The sequence below is a fragment of the Danio rerio genome, chromosome 6, assembly GCF_052040795.2.
Source record: "Danio rerio strain M-AB ecotype USA chromosome 6, GRCz13ab, whole genome shotgun sequence".
Classification (NCBI taxonomy): domain Eukaryota; kingdom Metazoa; phylum Chordata; class Actinopteri; order Cypriniformes; family Danionidae; genus Danio; species Danio rerio.
Window position 1 is genome coordinate 18,707,008 of NC_141026.1, and position 27,701 is coordinate 18,734,708.

At 42.0% G+C, this 27,701-nt stretch overlaps 2 protein-coding genes and 2 long non-coding RNA genes across 8 annotated transcripts; 1 reads left to right on the forward strand and 3 right to left on the reverse strand.

The window, feature by feature from the left end:
• Positions 1–866: 866 nt before the first annotated feature.
• LOC137488052 (serine/threonine-protein kinase pim-3-like) lies at positions 867–3,133 on the reverse strand. Its single transcript, XM_087257079.1, has 9 exons — positions 3,096–3,133; positions 2,837–2,881; positions 2,536–2,706; positions 2,331–2,413; positions 2,166–2,216; positions 1,717–2,089; positions 1,412–1,591; positions 1,226–1,321; positions 867–1,130 (listed from the first exon to the last, which is right to left on the reverse strand). Exons 2-9 carry the CDS (start codon positions 2,862–2,864, stop codon positions 1,102–1,104), a joined length of 1,011 nt encoding a protein of 336 aa, XP_087113205.1. The 5' UTR covers positions 2,865–2,881; positions 3,096–3,133; the 3' UTR covers positions 867–1,101.
• A 945-nt stretch (positions 3,134–4,078) lies between these two features.
• LOC137495942 (serine/threonine-protein kinase pim-3-like) lies at positions 4,079–26,549 on the forward strand. 3 transcript variants are annotated; one of them, XM_087257025.1, is made up of 8 exons: positions 4,079–4,384; positions 4,515–4,685; positions 4,808–4,890; positions 5,005–5,055; positions 5,132–5,504; positions 5,630–5,809; positions 5,900–5,995; positions 6,091–6,324. In XM_087257025.1, exons 1-8 carry the CDS (start codon positions 4,357–4,359, stop codon positions 6,117–6,119), a joined length of 1,011 nt encoding a protein of 336 aa, XP_087113151.1. In that variant the 5' UTR covers positions 4,079–4,356; the 3' UTR covers positions 6,120–6,324. The 3 variants fall into 3 exon arrangements, with proteins under 3 accessions (XP_087113151.1, XP_087113150.1, XP_087113152.1); XM_087257024.1 differs by lacking the exons at positions 5,900–5,995; positions 6,091–6,324 and adding an exon at positions 24,063–26,549; XM_087257026.1 differs by lacking the exons at positions 5,900–5,995; positions 6,091–6,324 and adding an exon at positions 24,083–26,549.
• Positions 9,696–17,755, reverse strand: LOC147843470 (uncharacterized). 2 transcript variants are annotated; one of them, XR_015493575.1, is made up of 2 exons: positions 17,624–17,755; positions 9,696–11,711 (listed from the first exon to the last, which is right to left on the reverse strand). It is a non-coding gene; the product is annotated as an uncharacterized LOC147843470 (long non-coding RNA). The 2 variants fall into 2 exon arrangements; XR_015493574.1 differs by having other exon boundaries at positions 17,615–17,737.
• Positions 18,830–23,359, reverse strand: LOC101884741 (uncharacterized). 2 transcript variants are annotated; one of them, XR_015493544.1, is made up of 6 exons: positions 22,948–23,025; positions 22,759–22,820; positions 22,227–22,293; positions 21,350–21,402; positions 21,124–21,239; positions 18,830–20,351 (listed from the first exon to the last, which is right to left on the reverse strand). It is a non-coding gene; the product is annotated as an uncharacterized LOC101884741 (long non-coding RNA). The 2 variants fall into 2 exon arrangements; XR_015493545.1 differs by lacking the exon at positions 22,759–22,820 and having other exon boundaries at positions 22,930–23,359.
• Positions 26,550–27,701: the final 1,152 nt, after the last annotated feature.

Sequence of the window (27,701 nt, forward strand, 5' to 3'; positions counted from 1 at the left end):
TGATGTGCACAAAAGAAGAAAAACACAGTAGTGTTTACTTTAAATTCTCGTAAGAAGTTTAGTATTTGTATTTTTTCTAACTTGGAATTGAAGATTATATCAAAAAACTATTCAGCACTCTTCAATGTTGAAAATTTTGTAGTTCAATGTCCACAAAAACACAATATTGTTCATTTCAAATTCTCATAGAAACTTTTCTTTTTTACCTAAAATTGAAGATCACTCAAAATAAAAAAAACATTTGTTAAATATCAGCATGCGTGTATGGACATTTACTGAGTTTATTATCGACAGATCTGTGTTTAAGTAAAACAATTCGGCTAGTTTAGATTTTTATGTTTTAAATTTAGACATCAAATATTGCAAATAAAGGTTTGGTCTAGTTAGTTCAGCACACTACAGACAGCATGATCATATCTGACTGAACAGAGTCTCCTAATTCCTCCAGTGTCTGTGTTCATTCATTCATTTTCCTTCAGCTTAGTCCCTTTATTCATCAGGGGTCGCCACAGGGGAATGAACCGCCAAAATATCCAGCATATATTTTACACAGCAGATGCCCTTCCAGCTTCAACCCAGTACTGAGAAACATCCACACACTCTCACATGCACAAACACACTATGGCCAATTTAGTTTATTCAATTCACATAAACCACATGTCACTGAACTGTGGGGGAAACCCATGCCAACACATGGAGAACATTCAAACTCCACACAGAAATGCCAACTGGCCCTGCTGGTACTCGAACCAGCGACCTTCTTGCTGTGAGGTTACAGTGCTAACCACTGAGTCACTGTGCTGCCCTTGGTTTGAACATTTACATTTTAGTGAAACCAGTAAAGACAAAAAAAAACTGCTGTAATTGCGTATAAAATAACTTTATTGTTTATGATTTATTTAACACCTTCCCCCGTTTTTCTCTAAGTGGTCTAGAAACTGTACATTTGTCAACTGTAGACTAGCTTGTGTGTGTGTGTGATGTGTGTGTGTGTGTGTGTGTGTGTGTGTGTGTGTGTGTGTGTGTGTCTTCAGCTCGTACAGCTTCACACAGAGGCTCACAGATGCAGCAGAGGAAGCTCAGGATCAGGATCTGTTCTCCTCAGTTCCTCTGCCCCTCCTGCTCTCCTTCTACAAATCATTGACAGCGTTTATCTACACTGAACCTGACAATGCAACCCAAGCCATGACTGCTGGATTTAGATAAGTGTAATGTCACTGGCCACCTGTGCAGTGCAACCAGGGATGGCTCTCAATGTCATCTAAACTGGGTCGATCAGCCGGTGCTGCACTGAGACACCAGCGAATCAGCTGACGGCACTCTGTTACACACAACACCGTCTTCAGAAACACACAACAACACACTTCTGCTCGCTCGCCAGGCTATCTCTGAATGTGTCTGAATCTCTTACCTGTTGACAAGCTCCTGGGGAAGGTCAGTCTGCTTCTGGACGTGACCCTCTGTGCGCCTCTGAATGGGAAACGGTCACACATGATGTTGTAGAGCGTCACTCCTACTGACCAGACTGTAGCTGGAGTCGCATGGTAGCGATGTCTACGAAACCACTCAGGAGGAGCGTATGCAGGAGTGCCTGAGAGACATAAGAAGACCACAAACATCTGCTCAACATGCTCCAGTACAGACAAATTCCCTTTAGTGGATCAGCAGAAGTTCACAAACATCAACAGAACGTTTCCTTCTGTAACTCAAACTCACCTGCAAAGTATTTGTAGGCCGAGCGCTTCAGCAGATCTCCACAGCCGAAGTCCAGCAGCTTGATGTCCTGGGACTCTGTGGAGATCAGGAGGTTTTCTGGTTTGACGTCCCGGTGCAGGACGCCGCGGCTCTCGCAGTGTTTTAGGGCGGCAATCAGCTGCACCAGCACTTTCTTTGCAAGACGCTCATCCAGACAGCCGTTCTCCTCACAGAAGCTCTGGAGATCTTGGCAAGGATCCGGTCGCTCCAGGATCAGGATGTAGCGCCTGGGACGGTCAAACCAGTCCAGCAGCTGCAGGACACTGGGGCAGGCAGGAGCTGATGTGACACGGGTCATCAATGCCACCTCCAGCGGCAGCCGACCCTGACCATCCTGCAGGACAAACCCTCCATTATATCCAGAACTCAATCAAACACAGCAAACACAACAGATTCACATCAAAACATACAACTTTCAGTCGCTCGGGGGTCCGGTCCTTCGACACGTACTTGATGGCCACCTGCAGACAGGAAAAGCAGAGTAAATCACACCTGCCTGATTGTGACACATGACATTTACTGACAGCAACATTTCTAAAGCATGTCTGAACAAAGGAGGGAAGAAAATCTCTTACTGGCAGTCCATCAGACCTGCGCATCCCAGCAAACACAGAGCCGAATCCACCTCGTCCCAGCAACGGGCCCTTCTGGTACAAGTCTGCAACACAGAAGAGCACAAGAAATGAAGAAAAGAGAGAAAGAGAAAACATGCTGGGGTCTCTACAATGACAAATCATTTCCTAACTGAGCCATAAGATCTAAAAGATGAGCTGTGCTGACCTCTGCGAGAGCGTTTGGCTGGTCTGCTGGACGAGGTGGACAGTGTTTGCTGGTTGCTGCTCTGCCTTTTCCTCTTGCTGTTCCTCTGGTCTGTGGATGCAGAATCAGCCAAATGTGAAGGCAGAGGAGCCAAAAAACCAGGAAGCTCAGTGGTGCCGTCCCGTGTATCTTCTGTATATCAAAACATTTTTAATGAATCTTTTTTGTTAACTTCTGTAATCCTTTTCATATTAGTCAAACACCATACAGCATCATACAGTGATATACAATGACAAACAAATGAAAGATTAAAAACACTCACCTCCTCTTTCTTCACCCATGTGGGACATGGACAATCTCCTCCAACCTGCAATAAAACAGACAAATACAGACAAATATAAAAAATAAATGTAAAACAAAGTAAAGAAAAAGAAGAAGGAATGAAATAAGAGCAACAAAAATGTGTTTAAAAAAATAATCAGAAAAATAACTAAAATAAAGATGATTAGAGAAATTGTGCTCTTTAAAATAAATCTTTCTCAGAAATCCTCCAACAGCTTCAGAAATCTCAGGAATCGCACAGAAATGCTCTGCAAAGTCGCCTCGTCTCTCAACCAACAGATTGCGATGGGTTTGATTGTTTTTATATGCGGTCAGAAATCATACAATAACACGCGTTGCTATAGCAACTAATAATGGCGTGACCTTGCGTGCCTGAGATATTTTTTTATTTTCATGAATACAATTCATGCAGTTATTCGATTTCCTAAATCTTAATTATTAATAATAATTAATTAAAAGCTCTTGTTATAAAATTAAATAACTATCATTGTAATAGGCCTATCAGCTTTCAGTAAATCTTGACAGCGTCACCACCGACATTAGCAGCAGAGAAATCTTTAACGAAAATCACACAGAAATTCAAGAATAAAGTTTTTAATAAACATTACCAAACAAACGAGCTCTTCTATAAATGTAACTTACCATAATGAAGAAGTGGACAAAGATGAAATTGTTCTCCATTCGGGAGATCTACAGGAATCATAAACATGAAAAATTATTGTATTATTTTCAGAGAAACACATTTCTAGGAGTTTATTTACGCTAAATTTCATATTATTGCCGAATCACGCTGAAGCAGGGCATTACGAAAGGTCATGTGACTGACGTCCCTGACGTCACTCCTTGCGTAGTAAATGTATGGCCAACGCACAATTTAGGTATATTAATGAATTATATTTTTAAATAAAATAAATTGTATAATAAACAACAATAATATTAAATTAAATAAGGCTTTTAGTATTTGATTTCATTTAATTTCGATAGCTCAATCAGTGTATGGTGATGACGCAGTATTGATGAAAGCTGATTGGCCAATTGATAATTACCCCGGAAATTAAATTTTTATACATTTTTAATTTAATAACAAGAGCTTTTAATTAGAACTAATTGGATTTATACCCCTTTTTGCCTATTTGTATTTTACAATTTTAGTTGCTATAGCAGCGCGTGTTACGATATGAATTCTGACTGCATATAAAAACAATCAAACCTATCGCAATCTGTTGGTTGAGAGACGAGGCGACTTTGCAGAGCATTTCTGTGCGAATCCTGAGATTTCTGAAGCTGTTGGAGGATTTCTCAGAGAAAAAGACTTATTTTAAAGAGCACAATTTCTCTAATCATCTTTATTTTAGTTATTTTTCTGATTATTTTTTTAAATACAATTTTGTTGCTGTTTTTTCATTCCTTCTTCTTCTTCTTCTTCTTTACTTTGTTTTACATTTATTTTCATATTTGTCTGTTTTTGTCTGTTTTATTGCAGGTTGGAGGAGATTGTCCATGTCCCACATGGGTGAAGAAAGAGGAGGTGAGTGTTTTTAATCTTTCATTTGTTTGTCATTGTATATCACTGTATGATGCTGTATGATGTTTGACTAATATGAAAAGGATTACAGAAGTCAACAAAAAAGATTCATTAAAAATGTTTTGATGCACAGAAGATACACGGGACGGCACCACTGAGCTTCCTGGTTTTTTGGCTCCTCTGCCTTCACATTTGGCTGATTCTGCATCCACAGACCAGAGGAACAGCAAGAGGAAAAGGCAGAGCAGCAGCCAGCAAACACTGTCCACCTCGTCCAGCAGACCAGCCAAACGCTCTCGCAGAGGTCAGCACAGCTCATCTTCTAGATCTTATGGCTCAGAAATGAAATGATTTGTCATTGAAGAGACCGCAGCATGTTTTCTCTTTCTCTCTTTTCTTCATTTCTTGTGCTCTTCTGTGTTGCAGACTTGTACCTGAAGGGCCCGTTGCTGGGACGAGGTGGATTCGGCTCTGTGTTTGCTGGGATGCGCAGGTCTGATGGACTGCCAGTAAGAGATTTTCTTCCCTCCTTTGTTCAGACATGCTTTAGAAATGTTGCTGTCAGTAAATGTCATGTGTCACAATCAGGCAGGTGTGATTTACTCTGCTTTTCCTGTCTGCAGGTGGCCATCAAGTACGTTTCAAAGGACCGGACCCCCGAGCGACTGAAAGTTGTATGTTTTGATGTGAATCTGTTGTGTTTGCTGTGTTTGATTGAGTTCTGGATATAATGGAGGGTTTGTCCTGCAGGATGGTCAGGGTCGGCTGCCGCTGGAGGTGGCATTGATGACCCGTGTCACATCAGCTCCTGCCTGCCCCAGTGTCCTGCAGCTGCTGGACTGGTTTGACCGTCCCAGACGCTACATCCTGATCCTGGAGCGACCGGATCCTTGCCAAGATCTCCAAAGCTTCTGTGAGGAGAACGGCTGTCTGGATGAGCGTCTGGCCAAGAAAGTGCTGGTGCAGCTGATTGCGGCCCTAAAACACTGCGAGAGCCGCGGCGTCCTGCACCGGGACGTCAAACCAGAAAACCTGCTGATCTCCACAGAGTCCCAGGACATCAAGCTGCTGGACTTCGGCTGTGGAGATCTGCTGAAGCGCTCGGCCTACAAATACTTTGCAGGTGAGTTTGAGTTACAGAAGGAAACGTTCTGTTGATGTTTGTGAACTTCTGCTGATCCACTAAAGGGAATTTGTCTGTACTGGAGCATGTTGAGCAGATGTTTGTGGTCTTCTTATGTCTCTCAGGCACTCCTGCATACGCTCCTCCTGAGTGGTTTCGTAGACATCGCTACCATGCGACTCCAGCCACAGTCTGGTCAGTAGGAGTGACGCTCTACAACATCCTGTGTGACCGTTTCCCATTCAGAGGCGCACAGAGGGTCACGTCCAGAAGCAGACTGACCTTCCCTAGGAGCTTGTCAACAGGTAAGAGATTCAGACACATTCAGAGATAGCCTGGCGAGCGAGCAGAAGTGTGTTGTTGTGTGTTTCTGAAGACGGTGTTGTGTGTAACAGAGTGCCGTCAGCTGATTCGCTGGTGTCTCAGTGCAGCACCGGCTGATCGGCCCAGTTTAGATGACATTGAGAGCCATCCCTGGTTGCACTGCACAGGTGGCCAGTGACATTACACTTATCTAAATCCAGCAGTCATGGCTTGGGTTGCATTGTCAGGTTCAGTGTAGATAAACGCTGTCAATGATTTGTAGAAGGAGAGCAGGAGGGGCAGAGGAACTGAGGAGAACAGATCCTGATCCTGAGCTTCCTCTGCTGCATCTGTGAGGCTCTGTGTGAAGCTGTACGAGCTGAAGACACACACACACACACACACACACACACACACACACACACACACAAGCTAGTCTACACTTCCACTTAGAGAAAAACGGGGACAGATGTTAAATAAATCATAAACAATAAAGTTATTTTATACGCAATTACAGCAGTTTTTTTTGTCTTTACTGGTTTCACTAAAATGTAAATGTTCAAACCAAGGGCAGCACTGTGACTCAGTGGTTAGCACTGTAACCTCACAGCAAGAAGGTCGCTGGTTCGAGTACCAGCAGGGCCAGTTGGCATTTCTGTGTGGAGTTTGAATGTTCTCCATGTGTTGGCATGGGTTTCCCCCACAGTTCAGTGACATGTGGTTTATGTGAATTGAATAAACTAAATTGGCCATAGTGTGTTTGTGCATGTGAGAGTGTGTGGATGTTTCTCAGTACTGGGTTGAAGCTGGAAGGGCATCCGCTGTGTAAAACATATGCTGGATATTTTGGCGGTTCATTCCCCTGTGGTGACCCCTGATGAATAAAGGGACTAAGCTGAAGGAAAATGAATGAATGAACACAGACACTGGAGGAATCAGGAGACTGTTCAGTCAGATATGATCATGCTGTCTGTAGTGTGCTGAACTAACTAGACCAAACCTTTATTTGCAATATTTGATGTCTGAATTTAAAACATAAAAATCTAAACTAGCCGAATTGTTTTACTTAAACACAGATCTGTCGATAATAAACTCAGTAAATGTCCATACACGCATGCTGATATTTAACAAATGTTTTTTTATTTTGAGTGATCTTCAATTTTAGGTAAAAAAGAAAAGTTTCTATGAGAATTTGAAATGAACAATATTGTGTTTTTGTGGACATTGAACTACAAAATTTCAACATTGAAGAGTGCTGAATAGTTTTTTGATAATCTTCAATTCAAAGTTAGAAAAAATACAAATACTAAACTTCTTACGAGAATTTAAAGTAAACACTACTGTGTTTTTCTTCTTTTGTGCACATCAAATTGCAAATTATCCCAATATAGCGCAATAAATCTCTTTTTAGGACGATCTTCAGTTTTTAGGTTAGAATACAATTATAATTTTGAAAGTAATTTAAAATGTACATATTGTTTTTTCATGTGTAGGTCAAAGTTTCAACAACTCAATTATTTTAAAAAGCATGTGCTCAAACTAAAAGAAGTAAAAAAGTGCTTTTGTGGTGCAGGGTCACGTCTCTCCTCAGTAAGTGATCATAGACAACACAAGGGGGCAATGTTCAGCACAGAGAATCACAATTTAACTAAAACGTATAAGACAGCGTGTTTTTCATCATCTCAACAGTTTGTCTAATGAAACACACAATAATTTAACATTTATTTTAACAAATACTGCTCATAGTGTTAATAACATTGTTTACTCTACACTTTGTACCGTGATCATGATGATTGTTTGTTATGAGCAGGGCCGGATTTGATGATTTGGGGGCCCTAAGCAATTCGAGTCATGAGACCCAGAAGTCCTTCAGTAATAAGCACTTTTCATATTTGCTTATTTATTTAGCTGTCTTTATCTTATAGCACTCTGTCTTCCTTTCGTTATTTTTATCTGAACACAATCTCTACATTTTAAAGTATTTGTTTGCTTAAAATGAGTTCACAACTAAAATTAATGAACAAACTATTTGTTTTCTAAAACTAAATTTTCATCTGATTTGACTGCTGGACTGATCCATGATTGGGGGTGGGGGGACTCAATTGCACACATGTACTGATTAAAGTAAATTTGTATTTGTTAGAGCCTTATCCTACAAAATACGACAGGAAATGAGATTATATATAATTTATAGAAACTGTTATTAGTATTTATTGTTGCCTCCAGACTTCCTTGGGGCCCTAACTTCAGCTGCTTACTTCGCCTATTGGTTTAATCCACTTTAAACCCTGCTGTTGTCATTACTAAAGATATTAAGTCAATATAACTTCATATTAATAAAAATACCAAGTTTTGGCATCAAAGGTGTGTTTAACTTACTCATTAGGCAGCAAAAAACTTTAATTCATATTGTAAGTTCTCTTAACTTAACATTTAAATTTCTTTAAATGATTCACCATGTCTCTGTTTAAAATGATTGGTTGTGCTTGAGATTCTGCCTTGACAACCGCACTGATTGTTCAATATATGTTATTTGACTCAAGGTGGTCATTTTGCTTGTGATGCTGAATTCTGAAGCGCAGCAGGACAGAGGCACTACCTGAACCCATCTGACGAAAGAAAAAAGTTAAATTAGTCAGTAGATATTTAAATGCTGATATACATTTTTCTTAATTGATATACACGCTGGGGCAACACAGTGACTTAGTGGTTAGCATTGTCGACTTACAGTAAGAAGGTCGCTGGTTCGATTCACGGCCGGGCCAGTTAGCCCTTGTATTTTAAGTTATCTGTGCTTAAAAATTTAATTTAATGAAGAGACCACATTTGGTCAACTCAATTAATTGAATTGTAGAGTTGTAGATTTGAGTATTCTCAACTTATTAGTGTTTACAGTGTGAGTCAAAGAGTCATTCTGTGATGCTGCAGTGATGCTGAGTAAATAAGAGATCAGCTAAATCATCTAATAAGTAAAAATACAATTCCATACATATTCAAGTATAAATCACTGGCGCAGAAAACAAACAAAACCTACGTGAGACCAAGAGACTTTATTAAAAGAAAAATCATGAAATTAAGTCATACAATGCGTCATTCAGCAGCAATTATAACTTAAAGATTGTAGTCAGTTCTTGTTTTCTTAGACCTGTAGGGTCCAGCCAGTTGGTCCAATGACGGTATCCAATGGTGGATGAAGGTTCACTGCATGTTCGGCCTTTCCAGTGCACAATGTTGATCTATATTAAACTTAACTCATATCTGACTCCAATTTTAGTATGAGGTAGTTTAGAATATTAATATATTTATCCTCGTTTTATCTGACTCCAATTATAAAACATTGAGAAGGTTATTTTGTTTCCGTTCACATTAATTTAGATTATGATTGAATATTCTTTTGATTTGTTATTATACCTTATTCTCATTTATTCAGATTCCTATAGCATCTCGAGTCTTGCACCGGCCAGGTATACAATCTCTTAATACAAGCTTGTCAGTCTTGGTCATTAAACAGAGGCGATTAACCACTCTCCTAAAAAGGCAGAACCCTACTTACTCAATTTAGGAGATTTTTATGTGGTCCCCATAGATCTGTTATCTACTTAATCAAGACAAAGTATTTTAATAATAATCGCGCAGGATTATACGTTTGTAGATGAAGGCCTAAATATCCACATTTAAAGTAGTTTCAACAATATTTTGTTGTTCTAAATAGTTGGCCTTTTACAGTCCAAGTATACTTGAATAAATGCCAATTTATTAGTCGGATCTCTAACAACATTGTATAGCGTGCCACGCTGCTCCGTCTAACTTGTTTTATTCCGTTACTAACCTGTACAGTGGCTTGTAGTGCTATGGACAACAACATTTATCAGTGATAATAACACGAGGTTTGAATAATTCAAAACATAATTTATTAGTCAGGTAAATGTATTATGCCAAATTCAATCAGTCAATTCATAAACGATCAATACAAAACATCAAATTATCAAAGACAAATCCAAGATGAAAAAGATGCATTCCTGACTTCAAAAATATACATAACATGGATCAAACCATGTTATGGGCTGATCTGGTTAGGCAGAATCGCGCTGAATCTTTCTCAGACCTTACCTTAAATAATCCAAGAATTCCCTCAAGAAAGGGGGTGTGAATAACAAAAGGCATTCACACTTAGGGAAAAGTCACACCCTTCATAGTGGTTCAAAAGATGCCTGAAGTTATATATTTATTGTTTTGATTATGTCTATTTCTGAGAGAACGAGACCATTGTACCAATCGCACTGAGACATTTCAAATGATATCAAACATGATAGTTAAAGTCAGTTTGGTTAATCTAGAACATTCAAACATTGAAATGACCATATGCGTGAGTTGGGGGGATGAAGCTGAGTTTCAGCATACTCAGATGCAATTGCAGCAGGAACTGGTTTTTCCCGCATTCCCCCCTGGTGGGTTGTGGAGTCCATTGGCCCTGTTTTCAGCTCATGTTTTGAATTGTCAAAGACATCAAAAATATTTGTAATATTTCAATTCTTACAGACCTAAAATAAATGATTATCTTTGCAAAACGCATGATCTATTTTGTATATGGTGACATAACCTGTTATATGATGTTATACTGGATAAAGACTGCCAAGGGTGTTAAGACATTCAGAATAACACTATTTCAGACTCAGAATATGGCCATGATTATACAATTATAAGTCACTGGAGCACAATTAACTGTCTTTAGAAGTAGAAATGACAGAAGCAAATACATATTTATTTTTACCTTCAAAAGTATCCTTGCAATGACGTGAAAATGAGATCGCAATGAAAAATGAGATTTTATGTCATATTATTAATCACATAAAATCTTACAGCAGTCAACACTGAAATCCATACATAATACATTACGTTTGAATGAATCCCATTTCTGTGATATAAATAATAAACATTCTGAACAGAGAACTGTAACATTGAGCAAATACAGCAGAGATACAATAGAACTCACAATGTAGTCACTATCTATTAAAACCAAGATTGGAAAAAAAAGAACTTGAATATATTTATTATTTATTATACAAATTTAACAGCAAATGACCTGTTAAAAAGTCACAACATTACATTCAAATCAGCTTCTGTTACTTGCTGCTTTACTTTAATCACAGTTGCGTTGCCCAAAAGGGTCAGTTCTTACATGATTAAATGAATCTTTCTTAAGTATGTCTGGACGAATGTGACACCGTCACACTTTCAGTTCTCCAAGTCAATGCAGCACATCACGGTAATAAACAAAGATGTAAACAAAGTACATTGCTTTATGAACTATTACAATTACTTGAAGCGCAGTCAACATTAATGAAGTTGAGCCAAGTAAAAATGTCAAAGATTAAACAATCAGGCCCTTCTGAAGGCTGAAATAAATCATTAAACACTGACTATCATCTGGTTTGTAATCAATAACTATTTTCAGACCAAAGAATATCATGCGCTGAATGAAACAAACTGTGTTACTAAGAATAAATTAAGAATAAATGTCACCTTCAAATGTAAAACATCATTTTGTTTTCTATAAAAAGCGATTAGTTACTTTAATGAAGGGATCAAAACCGCTGCCTTAAAAGTGACCAATTGACTTCCCTTAAAATTATGAGAACCTATTAAGTTGACTTAACTTACCTTTTTATAGTCAACTAATTGCTTTTTACAGCGTAATTAAAATGAGATTTCATTTTTCTCAATCACAACATTCATGACTGCCCGTTTCGCCACTTACAAATTTAAAATGAAGCATATTTTCATACAATTTGTTGCTCACATTACATGTATGATAACTTAAATATATTTGAATATACTGTATAATATGAATAAAACAATTAGTTTGAAATAAATTAGAGTAATAACCGCTAGACATTCAGCATGCTAAGTTCCCCTTCGGTTGGGGAACTTCAGTGCCATGAATGGGAGGATTCGGATCAGAAGCCGCTTATCTGGAGAGTATTGAACGGGCCAATGAATGAAATTAATTGGCAGCGTAAGCTTGCGCAGGTGTGCGACATCTGCAATTATCTCAGCATATAAGCACACCTGAAGCCAGCAGACGCCATCCTTTTCGCTTCAGATCCTTTCTGAGTGAGTCGATGAGGGTTCCTCTTGCTGATCAGGACTTCAGAGCGAACGAGTGTGTCTCCCGGTCCAGAGTGGGTCTTCGCGGTGGCAGACGGTCGAGCTGGGTTACTCCCTTGCCTGCGGTTCTTTGGGTCCGGTCCTCCAGAGCGGTGCGTATAGTTAACTTTCGCAAGAGAGCGAGCCACCCCAGTTGCCTCCTGTTCTAAAAAAGCAGCGGGCGCTCGGGCAGATCTGAGGGTTTCAGCGGGAGCTAATCCGCCGCCCACGGGCTCGCGGACCTCTCGCTCCTCACGGCGCTCCATCCAAGCTTCGGGTGGTGAGAGTGATCCGTCTAACCAGATGGTAGCTCTCACACTCGCTGACACCGGAGATCAGATGTCCTCCGCGGCATCGGAGGGTGGGCTTTCACTGTCCGACGAAGATCCGGACCCGCTCGCCCCCTCCGGGCAGGTGAGCGCTGTCAAATCGGATCCTGAAGCGGACATGTTAGCCGTGCTTTCCCGGGCTGCTTCGGCCGTGGGGTTGGAGATGGTTTATTCCCCAGCTCCGCGGCCGGACCGACTAGATGGGTGCTACGTAGAGGACCAGAAGGCGAAGCCTTCGAAGCCTCTCGTCCCCTTCTTCCCGGAAGTGCACAGTAGGCTCACGCAGTCCTGGAGGGCACCTTTCTCTGCCCGTGCTGCGAGTGCCTCCGCTCTCACCGCCCTTGACGGCGGAGCTGCCAGGGGGTATGAGGCGATCCCGTCAGTGGAGCGCGCTGTCGCGGTCAATCTTTGTCCGCGCGGCGCCTCTACGTGGCGGGGTTTGCCCCGCCTCCCGTCCAAAGCCTGTAGGTTGTCTGCCTCCCTCGGAGCCAGAGCTTATAAGGCTGCGGGCCAGGCTGCTTCTGCTTTGCACGCGATGGCCACCTACCAGCGCCACCAAGCAGGCAGGCGCTGGCCGAGCTGCACGAGGGCGGGTCCAACCCAAGCTTATTACATGAGCTGCGCACCGCGACCGACTATGCTCTTCGGACTACTAAGTCCGCCGCGTGTGCGCTGGGGAGGACGATGTCCACACTTGTGGTTCAGGAATGCCACCTCTGGCTAAACCTGGCCGATATGCGCGACGTTGACAAAGTTCGCTTTCTTGACTCGCCCATATCCCAGGCTGGCCTGTTCGGCGACACCGTCGGTGAATTCACCCAGGAATTCAAGGCGGTGAAAGAGCAGTCGGATGCGATGGGCAATGTCATCTATCGGCGTGGCCGTAAGCCCGCTCCGCCCGCCGAGCCATCCACCTCCGCTGTTCCTCGCCGAGGGCGCCCGCCAACGAGTGCTGCCCCGCCCCCGCCTGCGCCTCCGGCCAAGCGGGCGCGGCGTTCACCTCGAAAGCAGGCAGCCCCTCCTGCCCAGGGCGCCGTTAAGTCCGGTAAACGGACCGCGAAGCGTCCCTGAGACAGGCCATCCGGAGAAGAGGAAACTTGCTCTTTCCCCGCTGGAGGGCGGGGCCCCGATAACAACGGTACTTTTCAGTGCCACCAAAACATCAGTAAAAGAGCACTTTTTCCCTTCCCCGGATGTGACTGCACGAGTTCTGCCAGTCCGGGACGCGCTGCCTTCCGGCTCGCAGACTCTATGTGCTTCGCCAGTGGCTCACGAGCGCTGGGGGGACGGTCTCCCTTCCCTCAGCCCTCCAGCCCCCTCTCCGGAGTCAGGGTGCGGAGCCAGAGCGAATCGCTCTCCTCCAGCTCTTCCGCGGGACCTTCGTGCTTCCCGGATCAGCACACCCACTCCGCGCTGCCCCACCGCTGGTACGTCAGCGATTGTAGCGATGACTCCATTAGCGAGGGCTCTGCCTGCCTGGTTAGCGCGGGCCAGCCCCTCGCGGTGGCTCATACGCACAATCAGACTCGGTTACGCGATTCAGTTCGCGAAACGGCCCCCCAAGTTTACGGGCGTGTATTTCTCCAGGGTCAACCCCCTGTCCGCCCCTGTCTTGCGAGAGGAGATTGCTGCCCTCCTGGCGAAGGGTGCAATCGAGCCGGTTCCTCCAGCCGAGATGGAGAGTGGGTTTTACAGCCCATACTTCATCGTACCCAAAAAGAGCGGTGGGTCACGGCCAATCCTAGATCTGCGCGTTTTGAACCGCTGTCTGCACAAGCTGCCGTTCAGAATGCTCACGCAGAGGCGCATTCTCCAATGCGTTCGTCCTCGGGATTGGTTTGCAGCCATAGACCTGAAGGACGCGTATTTCCATGTCTCCATTCTTCCACGCCACCGCCAATTTCTGCGGTTTGCGTTCGAGGGTCGAGCGTGGCAGTATAAGGTCCTCCCCTTCGGGCTCTCTCTGTCTCCGCGGGTCTTCACCAAACTCGCGGAGGGTGCCCTAGCGCCCCTTCGGCTCGCGGGCATTCGCATACTCAGTTATCTCGACGACTGGCTGATTTTAGCCCACTCGCGGGAGCAATTGATTATGCACAGGGACGAGGTGCTTCGGCATCTCCGCCTACTGGGGCTTCAGGTCAACCGAGAAAAGAGCAAACTCGCCCCCGTGCAGAGGATTTCTTTTCTCGGGATGGAGCTGGACTCGATCACCATGGTAGCGCACCTCTCCGAGGAACGCGCTCGCCTGTTGCTGAACTGTCTGAGGGAGCTCGACCGCAAACTAGTGGTCCCACTGAAGTTCTTTCAGAGGCTCCTGGGGCATATGGCATCCGCAGCCGCCGTCACGCCGCTCGGGTTGCTCCATATGAGACCACTTCAGCACTGGCTTCACGATCGGGTCCCCAGACGCGCATGGCACGCGGGCACACACCGGGTCTCGGTTACTGCGCTGTGTCGCCGCGCCCTCAGCCCTTGGAACGACCCCTCGTTCCTACAGGCCGGTGTGCCTCTAGGACAGGCGTCCAGCCATGTTGTTGTTTCAACAGACGCTTCCAACACGGGTTGGGGAGCCGTGTGTCGCGGGCATGCGGCTGCGGGCCTCTGGAAGGGTGCCCAGCTGCATTGGCATATCAATCGCCTAGAGCTGTTGGCAGTGTTCCTCGCTCTCCACCGCTTTTTACCGGTGCTGGAGCGGCAACACGTGCTGGTCAGGACGGACAGTACGGCAGCGGCGGCGTATATCAACCGCATGGGGGGTATGCGCTCTCGCCGCATGTCTCAGCTCGCCCGCCGTCTGCTCCTCTGGAGTCACCCGCGGCTGAAATCGCTGCGCGCCATTCACGTCCCAGGCACGCTCAATCGTGCAGCCGATGCGCTCTCACGACAGCTGTTACGCCCTGGAGAATGGAGACTCCACCCCGAGTCTGTTCAGCTGATATGGGCGCGATTCGGGGAGGCCCAGATCGATCTGTTTGCTTCCCCCGAGAACGCTCACTGCCAGTTGTTTTTTTCCCTGACCGAGGGCTCTCTCGGCACGGATGCACTGGCCCACAGCTGGCCTCGGGGCATGCGCAAGTATGCATTTCCCCCAGTGAGCCTGCTCGCGCAGTTTCTGTGCAAGGTCAGGGAGGACGAGGAACAGGTTCTGCTAGTTGCGCCCCTTTGGCCCAACCGGACCTGGATATCAGAGCTCTCACTCCTCGCGACGGCCCTCCCCTGGCGGATCCCTTTGAGAGAGGACCTACTCTCTCAGGGACAGGGCACCATCTGGCACCCTCACCCCGATCTTTGGAACCTCCACGTGTGGTCCCTAGACGCGAGGAAGACTTAGGTAACCTACCGACTGCGGTGGTTAATACCATCACTCAGGCTAGAGCCCCCTCCACGAGGCGCGCCTACGCCCTGAAGTGGAGTCTATTCACTGAATGGTGCGTCTCTCGCAGAGAAGACCCCCGAAATTGCCAGATTAGTGTTGTGCTCTCTTTCCTTCAAGAGAAGTTGGACAGCAGGCTGTCGCCCTCCACTCTCAAGGTTTACGTGGCCGCCATCTCCGCTTATCATAGCGCGGTAGCTGGCGGCACCGTGGGAAAGCATAACCTGGTCATCCAGTTCCTTAGGGGTGCTAGGCGAATTAATCCATCTCGCCCCCCTCTCATGCCCTCTTGGGATCTCGCCCTCGTTCTCACGAGTCTGCGATCCGATCCCTTTGAGCCACTCGAATCAGTATCTCTAAGATTTCTGTCCCTGAAGACAGCTCTGCTGGTTGCGTTGGCCTCCATCAAGAGGGTCGGGGACCTGGAGGCATTTTCGGTCAGTGACTCGTGCCTGGAATTCGGGCCGGATTACTCTCACGTTATCCTGAGACCCCGCCCCGGTTATGTGCCCAAGGTTCCTACCACCTCCTTTAGAGATCAGGTAGTGAACCTGCAAGCGCTGCCCCCGGAGGAGGCAGGCCCAGCCCTTTCTTTACTTTGTCCAGTTCGCGCTCTGCGCATTTATGTGGACCGTACTCAGAATTTTAGATCATCTGAGCAGCTCTTTGTCTGTTATGGCGGTCGGCAGCAGGGGAGTGCCGTATCGAAACAAAGATTATCCCACTGGATTGTGGATGCCATTTCACTCGCTTATTCGAGTCGAGGTCAGCCGTGTCCCCCGGGAGTACGTGCACACTCCATTTGGAGCGTTGCATCCTCTTGGGCGCGTGCACGCGGCGCCTCTCTAACAGACATCTGTAGAGCTGCGGGCTGGGCGACACCCAACACATTTGCAAGGTTTTACAATCTGCGAGTGGAGCCGGTTTCCTCAAGGGTATTAGGTAACCCTTTGGTGATTGAGGAGACAACTCGGTAGGGTGTTGAAACACGCTTGCGGCGCCATTCTCCCTAACACGGAGGTACGTGCGCCTTTTTTATCTGTCAGTAAAGTTCCCCGTCAGGTGAGCCCTGCAGATTCCTCCGTGGCCCCCAGCACTGACTCAGCGGAGGAGTCACTTGCTGGCCCACTACGTTGTAGGTCTGCCCGCTGGTCAGCCCGCGTTTTGGGTATAGGTGCCTGCTATGCGTGATTCCCACTAGGCGATCCCATATGCTTATTCCGCCACGGTTAAGTCCCCCCCCTGGGCGGACCCGTGTCTTCCCTCTCCGCTAACCACTCTTTTGCTATGCGTACTCCCCCTTTTTAGGGCTAGTCCATAGGTAAATTCTGCCATCTACCCCCCCCTTGGGTAACGGATGGCCTCCGCAGCGTCCTCCCTATCGGGATTGCACGCTTCCCAACGTACTGTCGTATTTCCTAGAATTATCTAGATGCTCACGACTTCCCAAAAAATATATCTAAATCCGTAAAACTTCTGTTGAAGTAGGATAAATTAGGGCCAGGGACACGTTGGAGGACCGCGCCCCCCATGATGTGGGTGCGTCACGCTTGCTTGACTATCTCCTCATCGGGGGTGTTGGTAAGGTGCAGTCATTATGGCGCTTTCCATATTCTCCCATTCATGGCACTGAAGTTCCCCAACCGAAGGGGAACGTTCGAGGTTACAGAAGTAACCCTTCGTTCCCCGAGGAGGGGAACGGAAGTGCCATATTCCGTCGCCATAATGACTGTCCCTTAGCTGTTTGAAAGTCTCTTCAGCTTAAAAGGATGGCGTCTGCTGGCTTCAGGTGTGCTTATATGCTGAGATAATTGCAGATGTCGCACACCTGCGCAAGCTTACGCTGCCAATTAATTTCATTCATTGGCCCGTTCAATACTCTCCAGATAAGCGGCTTCTGATCCGAATCCTCCCATTCATGGCACTGAAGTTCCCCTTCTCGGGGAACGAAGGGTTACTTCTGTAACCTCGAACGTTTCTGTGCTATAACTCTAAACTAGATTTAATTAAGAATTATTCTTTCCTGCAACTGCTTTTTCAAAAAAAATAAAAATGTTATCCTGGCAGTACTGACCACCACCAAATTCAACCACACTGCTAAGAAAAAAAAAACTGCTGCTGCCACTACTGCTATGCTAACTACTAACACTACTACTACTACTACTACTAATGATAATAATAATATATTTCCTAAATAAAAATCAGTATAGAATTATTTTTGAAGACAAGATAGAAACATTGGTTTAGTGAGGATCATTAAAAAGTGAGCTTTAGCTTTAAAAATAAATCTGTAATAATAAAAGATTGTTGTAATTTTACTTTATTTGTTCATCAATTAAATTTAGCCTTGGTATCTACAACACTTCTCTTTAAACTTTTGCATTCCTTTACGTTTGATTACAGTATTTTTTTAAATAAATATATTAAGTACATTTAATTCAGAACTTACACACATCTGTGTTTAGCATTTATTCTGTTACTTGCTTTGAATCTCACCTGGCGTTTATAAGATACTGTGCCAGGCTGATGTTGGCAGGTGTTCCAGTAATGGTGATCTGGCGGTTTGATGACCCCTCCATGGCATTAGCAATTTGGATCTGAGCCCCAGACATCTGACGGATTTCATTAATTTTGGTGCCCTGATGTCCAATTATACAGCCTATTAGCTGAAAATATAAAGTAGACAGATTAAAATGAGTTCAAGGCGTGTTCTTTACATTCTTCTTTGATTAGGGGTATAACGATACATCATAATGTGAAACTGTGAAATATAAATGTGCTGATGTGCATCGCTTGTGTAAACGATAGGACTTGCAATACTGAACTTGTTTTTTTTGCAGTACTCGGCTTATTGTATAAGGTATATTTCACCCAAAAAGGTCAATTCTGTTTTCCTGTACACTCTAAAAACTGCTGGGTTGAAAACAACCGAATTTGGGTTGTTTTGGTAACCCAGCGCTGGGTAAAAAAGGGACAAACCCAACGCTGGGTTACTTTAACCCAGCAAGTTGGGTTACAAGTTTAACCCAGCATGCTGGGTTGTGATTTTAACCCAACTATTAGTTAAAAATTACTACACTGCTGGGTTGAATGTAACCCAAAATGGGTCAGAAATTTAATCTAGAAACTGATAATTAAAATCACTAAAATAAAAACAATTCTACAGCAATACATAGTTGTTCAGTAATGGAATTTTATTTATGACAAAAGATAAAATGTGTCCAAATGAATTTAAGACATTTTTCCCATCTGCACCTCAGCATTAACCCTTTGACTGCCTGCTCTACCAAATGGTTGACCATGTTTTTACTATTTTAAATAATGACTGTTAAAGTCATAAGAAAAAAGATGATTTATATATATATTAAGACGATTAAGACGATTTCTATGAAAATTTATCAAACTGTATCACAGAAACACTGACTAAAGTTCAGTAACTATGCATCAGACTGAAATCAGACAAATTACCTTAAGAAAATGCATATTTGAAATACATTCAAAAACATTTGCATCATGTATAAATCAGGAATCATCAGTAAGAGGCAATTGCAATGTTATTGCAGAGTAGAGAAAAACAATAGTATAAGGAAGTAATAATGAAAATGCTTCTAAAAGACTGAAGTCAGAAAGTAATTTGAGCACAAACATCAACATATTCTCATATAAATCATCAACTGCAATGCAGAAAAAAATATGTGAAAGTAATAATGAAAAGGCATCAAACAGCTTGAAAAAACAAAACAAACAATAAAAACTAAGAAAATACAAATTTTATATTAAGAAAAAATAAGAAAACATTTTATAACTTTCCTTTAACAATTATGTGCCAACATCAATATATGAGATATAAAGCAATCATCAGTAAGGATGATCAAGTTCAATGTAAATGCAGTTTTGAAGAAAAAACAGATATAAAAGTTAAAATGAAACCTGAGGATGGAAGCATTTTTAAACAAATTTGAAATAGGAAAACTTTTTTTAACTTTTACTCGAACAATCATGTGCAAACATCAATCCTGAGATATAAAAGAGTCTGTAAGAAACATTAGTTGTAATGTAACTGCAGTGTAGAGTGTCTTTAAAAAATATCTAGTCCATTATTATGTGCCGTCATCATAGCAAAGAAAAGAAATCAGTTATTAGAAATGAGTTATTAAAACTATTCTTTAGAAATGGGTGTCATGGTGGCACAGTGGGTAGTACGATTGCCTCACAGCAACAAGGTCGGTGGTTTAAGCCTCAGCTGGGTCAGTTGGTGTTTCTGTGTGGAGTTTGCATGTTTTCCCCGTGTTTGTGTGGGTTTTCTCCGGGTGCTCCTTTTCCCCCACAATCCAAAGTACAAGTTAAAGAACACAGAATCCAAGGAAGCAGTGAGGTCACAGTATTAATGATTACTGTTTGTCAGCAAAAATTAATGCTAGCAGAACCCTTACTGCTAGTGTCTCCTCCCCAGGATGTCCATAAACCACAGTCTGCCACACCAGGGAACACTGCTTGGGGTAGTTCACACCAAAGATGTAGAATGCTTTATAGCAAACGTCCACTTTAGCAAGTAATGTACTTTGCAATAATAAATAGCACAGCACGTGAGCAAAGGCTTGAAAGAAGTGGTGGTCTCCAAGGACGAGAACATGAGGAAACTCAATAGATTCTTGAATTCAATGGATGAAGATACTCAGCAATATTGGTCCCAATCTGAAAAAATAAATAGAATTAAGATTTATTAAAAACTCAAAAGTGTAAAAGTTAAATATCTTTAGAGTTAACTTTAGAACACCTAAAATACCTTTAGAAGCAATTAAGGCCATAACACACCAAGCTATCAGCCAGTGTTGGCATTAGTTAACCACTGACCATGGCACCATGCTGCAATTTTTTGGCCCGAGTGAAGATGACAATGCAACAACAGGTTTGCCTAAGGAACCTTTTTTAATAAGTAATAGTAAGGCAAGATGAGCATTTGAAATTATTAAGTATTTAATTGTGTTTTCTTAATGAGAATAGATAAGACCCTTCTTCCTGAGCTGGGACTGTTTGCAACCGTATTTGTATCATTTGAAGCCGCATTTAAATTTTCTTTAAGCACTTCAAAAATGAGGCACAATCTCAGTCCATGAAGATGGATAAAATTGCTGAAATATTTTCCTAAAAAAAAATCTTTCTGACTGAAGAAAGAATGACATGAACATCTTGGGTGACAAGGGGGTGAGAACATTATGTGTGAACCTTTTGTTGGAAGTGGACTTCTCCTTTAATGAAAATAATTGGCTTACAGGCCATTTAGAGTTTGTTGCATTCACTATCTATATAAAGCATCTTACCAGAAAAAAATTGATAAACCATAGCTGTGACCAAATCACAACTTTCACAAAACCGTCATCTTTTTATGTTTTACGCAGCAGATGCCCTTTCAACTGCAACCCATCACACTCTCATTTACACACACACTATGGACAATTTAGCTTACCCAATTCAGCTACACCGCATGTCATTGGACTGTGGGGGGGAAACCCATCCGAGGCTCAAACCAGCGACCATCTTGCTGTGAGGCGACAGCACTACCCAGTGTGCCCCCATGCCACCCTAATAACAAACATAAAAATAACATTTTCATTGTTAATAAAATAACTAAGACAAGCATTATGCATTAAATGCATCATTATGCATCGAGAAACCTTTAATTGAATCCTTACCCTCTGAATTCTATTCAAATTGACCTAAAAACGAGGAAAGGTTCGCTCCTGTGCTAAAAATAAAACAAGAGAATGTCACTTGCATGAACAGCAGATTTTAAAAAATAACCAGACAAAGACAAATTGGCATTAAAGTTTAATCTCTCAGTTTGAAGTGTTGAAGTGGCTAATGATTACTAGGGCTGCCCCCTAATAATTGAATAACCATTAGTCAACTAAAAATTTATTATTCATTCATTCATTTTCTTTTCAGCTTTGTCGCTTTATTAATCTGGGGTAACCACAATGGAATGAACCACCAACATATCCAGCATAAGTTTTATGCAGCAGATGCCCTTTCATCTGCAACCCATCACTGGGAAACAAATACTCATTCACACACATACACCATTGACAATTTAGTCTACCCAATTCACCTTTACCACATGTCTTTGGAAACCGGGGCACCTGGAGGAAACCCACGCGAACACGGGGAGAACATGCAAACTCCACACAGAAACGCCTATTGACCCAGCCAAGGATCGATCAAGTGACCTTGTTGCTATGAGGCGAATGTGCTACCCACTGCGTCACCATGCACCCCAAAATTTATTAGTTGCAGAAAAAAAGTCCACACTGGCAAAGTCAATGTATGCTGCATGAATCCGCTGTGTAAAAAATATGCTGGATAAGTTGGCGGTTCATTCTGCTGTGGCGACCCCAGATTAATAAAGGGACTGAGTCAAAAAGAAAATGAATCAATGAATAAAAGGTTTATTAATAAATCTGTAATTATTCAACTAATGCTTCAAATAAACATCACAAGTCAACCAGACAAATGTTTAGACAAGGGCAGCCCTAATGATTACAATGAACCAAGTAAAATATTATTACATACCTTCAAATGTGGGGATTAACTCCTCAAGATTGCATTCTTTTAGTTTGATTTTCACGCAATTATCCATCTGAAAAAGAATAACAAATAAAAGCGTTTAAGCAAAATTAAGTAAAAAAAAGATCATGTTAGCCAAAAGTCACTATATCAAACAAATACTCCTAAATGATAATAATTATCCAGGGTGTCACATAAAACGGATGTCAAACTTTTTCTTTTTGCAGTCGAAGATGATTAGGTTGGAATTAGCCTTAGCTCAGACATTTCCGTTTGCATGAAACGACCCTTACATACAGGATTAATTAAAGATATGTCAAATCACGTCTAGAATGTAAAATGCTCATAGTAAATTAATAACATTTGCTATTCAATGTACAGCTAAACAAAATGTACATGCAGAGCAGGACAATTATTGTATATATTTTGATTAAAAAAAAATTGTTAGAGAAGCTGAATTCAACAATTATGCATCAAAGTATTGTCACAAAAATCCATGAACAAACTTAAGAAATACAAGAGTAAAAATACTACTTACTGCTTTACAGTTAACACCTCAGAAAGATCACAAATCACAGTAACGTTACTTACTGTCATCACCTAGCCAACATAAAAATCTGTGTCATTCAAAAGGCATTTTATTACAATAAAAAGCTCCTAAATTATCCTAGGTGTTGTGTTTATAAAGTGGTCATCAAACATGCTTCACGTTAGTTCCATTAGTTACCTTATACTTTTCAAGCTCCTTCCGATGCCATGCGCGCTTTCCCGTCCACCGATCAACAGGCTGGCTGTGAGGCGGAGCAGCAGGTCGGGCGTGAGGCGAGCACAGGTCAGGCGTTAGGCGGAGCAACAGCTCGGGCGTCAGGCGGAGCAACAGCTCGGGCGTCAGGCGGAGAAACAGGTCGCCGTCAGGCGGAGAAACAGGTCCGGAGAAACAGGTCGGTCGTCAGGCGGACTCGGAGAAACAGAAAAAAAAGCGCGTGTATATTATACTAAGTAAACTAAGTGTGTTATTTCTTATGAAAATTGTTAAATACACACTAAATAACTTGCGTCTCAGACAGAATTTCACTCGCTTCCCCTCAAAGACAGCGCAAAGAAAATGGCGGTTTCTCACGTTGATGTCCCTGCATGTTGACGTGACGTGCGTGCTCTCTTTCACGTCCGTGTTCCCAACCCAGCACTGCTGGGTTATAGATAAAGACCGATTTTCAACCCAAATTGGGTTGAATCAACCCAATTTTGTTACCCAGCAGTCTCAACCCAGCATTTGGGTTAAAAAACCAACCCAGCTTTTTTAGAGTGTATTACGCTGATAATGCTGTTTCATGGCCGTGAAATCACATGTTTGTTTACCACAGAGATATAACAGATGATACATTTGTAAATAATGTTCACTTTGTTGCACAGAGAGAGATTCCTTTGCTTCATAAGACCTCAGTGCATCGTCAGGACTTGAGTGTATCGTTACACCCCTATCTATGATACAGTTTCCCCAAAAACTGCCTCTCAAAGTTCATGAGTACTGGCCTGTGAACTGGCATCCACACCTATTAACAGAACAAATGCAGGAGAACTGAGAAATACAGAGAACATTGAACACAACATTAAGCGTGGTTAAACTGTGCAACTGTCCAAATCTGTTATAAAACACAAATAAATCTAATGGAGAATTTCCTGATTTACAGTAAAATACTGTTCATTTTTACAAAGCGACTGACATTCCAGGAGTTTCTAATGGCACTTCACATTTAACTCTTTATTCACTTTTATTTACTGATTGTTCTTAATTGTTCTTATTATAAACAGGTTCATGTTAAATTCTGTTATTAATTTTAGGTTTTTGTTGCATGTCTCAGGGATGTCAGTGGGAAGCACCAAGGAATGTCATGCAGCTCACAATCCCAGGAAAGTGCCAACTTCACCCTAAAGTACTCCAGCTGATATGGGGGTGTTTTGGAGAAACTCAGGTTTACCTGTTTGCTTTAGCCAAGACCGGCCACTGCTCCGCTCAGCACAGATGCACTGGCTCACTGCTGGATTCGGACATGTGTATCAGGCAAGTTTGCGCTTCCCTAGTGAGTCTTCTTGTACAGACCCTGTGCAAGGTCAGGGAGGACGAGGAGCAGATCTTGCTGGTTGCACCACACTGGCCCACCCAGACCTGGTTTCCAGAACTCACACTCCTCGGGACAGACCCTCCCTGACAGATTCTCCTGAGAAAGGACCTTCTTTCTCAAGGAGGTTTTCTATCTGGCACTTACGTCCAGATCAGAAAAAGGAGAAGGTAGTTGGAATTTTTATATATTTAAAGAAGGCATTTGATACAATAAATGATAATATATTGGTAAACAAATGATAAAGGTTTGGTATTAGAGAAGTAGCCTTGGACTGAATAAGCAGTTATTTAAAAAATAGGCAACAGTTTGTGGAAATTGGCAACCATAAATCTTCATATCTAAATGTAAAGTGTGGCATAGCACAAGGATCAGTTTTAGGTCCAATATTGTTTATAATTTACATGAATGATCTGTGTAAGATATCAGAGTTGTTTAAGTTTATATTATTTGCAGATGATAAAAGTTTCTTTTGTTCTGGGGATAATTTACTAAAACTTATGGAGTTGATTAAAACAGAAATTAATTAATTAAAATAATGGTTTGACTTAAACAAATTGTCATTAAATATAAGTAAAACAAAGGTTATGTTATTTGGAAATGCAAACAGCTGAAGAGTGAAAAGTAGCCTACACACAGATTTGCAAACCCCACCTAAAGTTACAACGTAATGGCGCCGATGACAGCGATCATGACATGTGGTGAATGTTGATCCGTGTTTTCGGAGAAGGTGCCTGAAGCTCGATGCGTTGCATTCACTGCGTGTTCTGCTCAAATGTCCGCTAAATGTGAAATCTAACACTGTACACATCATCCCCAAAGAAGCTCGCCTTTGCTAAGTTTAAACTGAATCTGCGGCTCATAACAAAGAGCAGTATTGTGCCGGTGATCATCACGAGAATCCTGCTCTGCCTGCTTATAAATTAGTGCGCTGACTCGCCTGCTTTCCACAAACACAGAAGAAAGAAAATCAGCTCATAACAAGACTGAGCATTTAAAATGACACAAACCCAGATCAAAACCTTTAAAGAGTGATAGAAGTGAGACTTTTATTACTTTCTTTTGTCCATTCTTTCTTGAATTACTAACTAAAAACAGTTTTGCAGCTTTCAGCCTTGAATTAAATGATTTATTATAATCTTTTGTTTGTTTTGTAGCAGAAATATTATTTATTAGATAAAAACAATAGTGCAAAACAAAAATATTTCTTACTGCAATGCTTCATTTTAGTTTGATGCAAACCATGAATTTATTTATAAACTTACATTCAAGCACATTCAGGGCAGCACGATCATGAGAGATGTAATTCATTGTTAGTATTATTGTCATCATTAATATTTAATAATGATTAGACATACATTTTGGAATTATTGCACACAAATATAAATAAGTCATCTCAGCATTAGTTAGATAGTTGTTTCTGGTTTTTGTTAGTCCTAATTGATGTTGTTCAAATACAATCAATCCCTTAAAATACAAAAAGTCATTAGACTGATGGAAAATGTGGGCTATTTGGAGAATACAAATCCTTTATATTTAAAATGAAAGATACTCAAGTTCAAAGATTTGGTTCAATTTAAAACAGCACAATTTATGTTTAAAGCTAGGAATGAATTACTTCCAAAATGCATGCAAAAATTATTTGAAGAAAGACAAGAGGGATATAATCTGAGAGAAGAACTAAGGTTTAGGAGGTTGAAAACAAGGACAACTTTAACAAGTTTGTGTATGTCTGTCTGTGATGTGAAATTATGGAACAGTCTAGATCAGACTCCCAAACAATGTCAGGATAATAATCAATTGAAAAAGTTGTATAAATGTATATTATTAAAGGAATATAATGATGAAGGTGATTGAAAAAGGATAAATAGAGAAAGGTATGATGAAGTTTTAATTAATGGCTATTTGCAGTGAATTTTTTTCCTTTGGGTCTGTTACAAAATGTAAAGGTACAATTGGAATCAAACATATAATTTGTCAAAGATATCAAAAGGATAAAATATATTTTATGAAAAAGAAGAGATCAGTAAAAGAAGAAATCAGTTTAAGTAATAGACGAATGATGTGTGTGGTGATGGGGTGGGAAAATAATAAGCTTGTGCTTCATCCCACTCCATTTTCCACCATGTTGAAATGTATTTTTTGTTAATGATGTTTTATGTGTGATATTTCTGTTTGGAAATAAATAAATCAAATCAAATCTCTGAAACCTTCATGTGTGATCTATAGACATGACATAGAAACCTTAAGTGACCTGGCAGCATCGGTAGCTGACCTCTCATGCCCTTTTGGGATCACTCTGTGGTCCTCTGCGCACTGCAAAGAGAGCCGCTTGATTCAATATCTTTAAGTTTTCTTTTCTTGAAGACAGCTCTGCTCATCACACTGGCTTCTATTAATAGAGTCCGGGACCTGGAGGCATTTTCTGTCAGCAAATCATGCTTGGAATTTGGGCCAGCTAACTCTCACATTGTCCTGAGACTCTGGCCTGGCTATGTGCCCAAGGTTCCTACCACTCCAGATCAGATAGTGAGACTTTAAGCATTGACCCTGGAGGAGGCTTACTTAACCCCCTCCATTGCTGTGATGAGGTCGCACACTGGGTGTTTACGTGGCCCAAACAGAGCATTCTCTAGTCTGTTTTTTTTTCTTTTTCTTTTTGTTTTATTTTGCTTTGTGTCTGTTTCGGCAGTCGGCAGAAGGAAAGTGCCATATCAAGCAGAGGCTGGCACACTGGGTTGTGGATGCCATCGCCCTTGTGTATCATACCCAAATCAAGGTGTGTCCTCAGGGATAAGTGCACACTCAACTGGAAGTCCCGCATCCTCCTGGGCATTAGCAGCAGAGCCTCTCTAACAGACAACTGTAGAGCTGCGGCTGGGCAACACTTAAAACATTTGTGAGATTCTACTATCTCTGAGTACATGTACATGTGATTTCTCAGGTTTTTTTTAATTTTTAATAAATTTGCAACAATTAAAAAAAAATCACATTGTCATTATGGGGTATTGTGTGTAGAATTTAGAGGTAATAAATGAATTTGACTCATTTTGAATTAAGGTTGTAACATAAAAATGTGGTTAAAGTGAAGCGCTATGAAAACTTTCCAGATGCTCTGACTGTACTGATACTTTACATTTGTCCATGACTGGGTTGACACAATGTGAGGTTTGTTTACTGTTTTTCTACTTGCAGATTATTTGTAAAAAGTGCAGGAGCTTGACCAACATTCATTTCTTACAGTCTAAGGTCTAATTAATACAACAACTGTGGTTTAATCAAAACTCTCAAACAATTTAGTCTCGAAGGCACTTTATAGTGAGAATGACCCTTATACAATTATATATATCCGGGTGAGTAA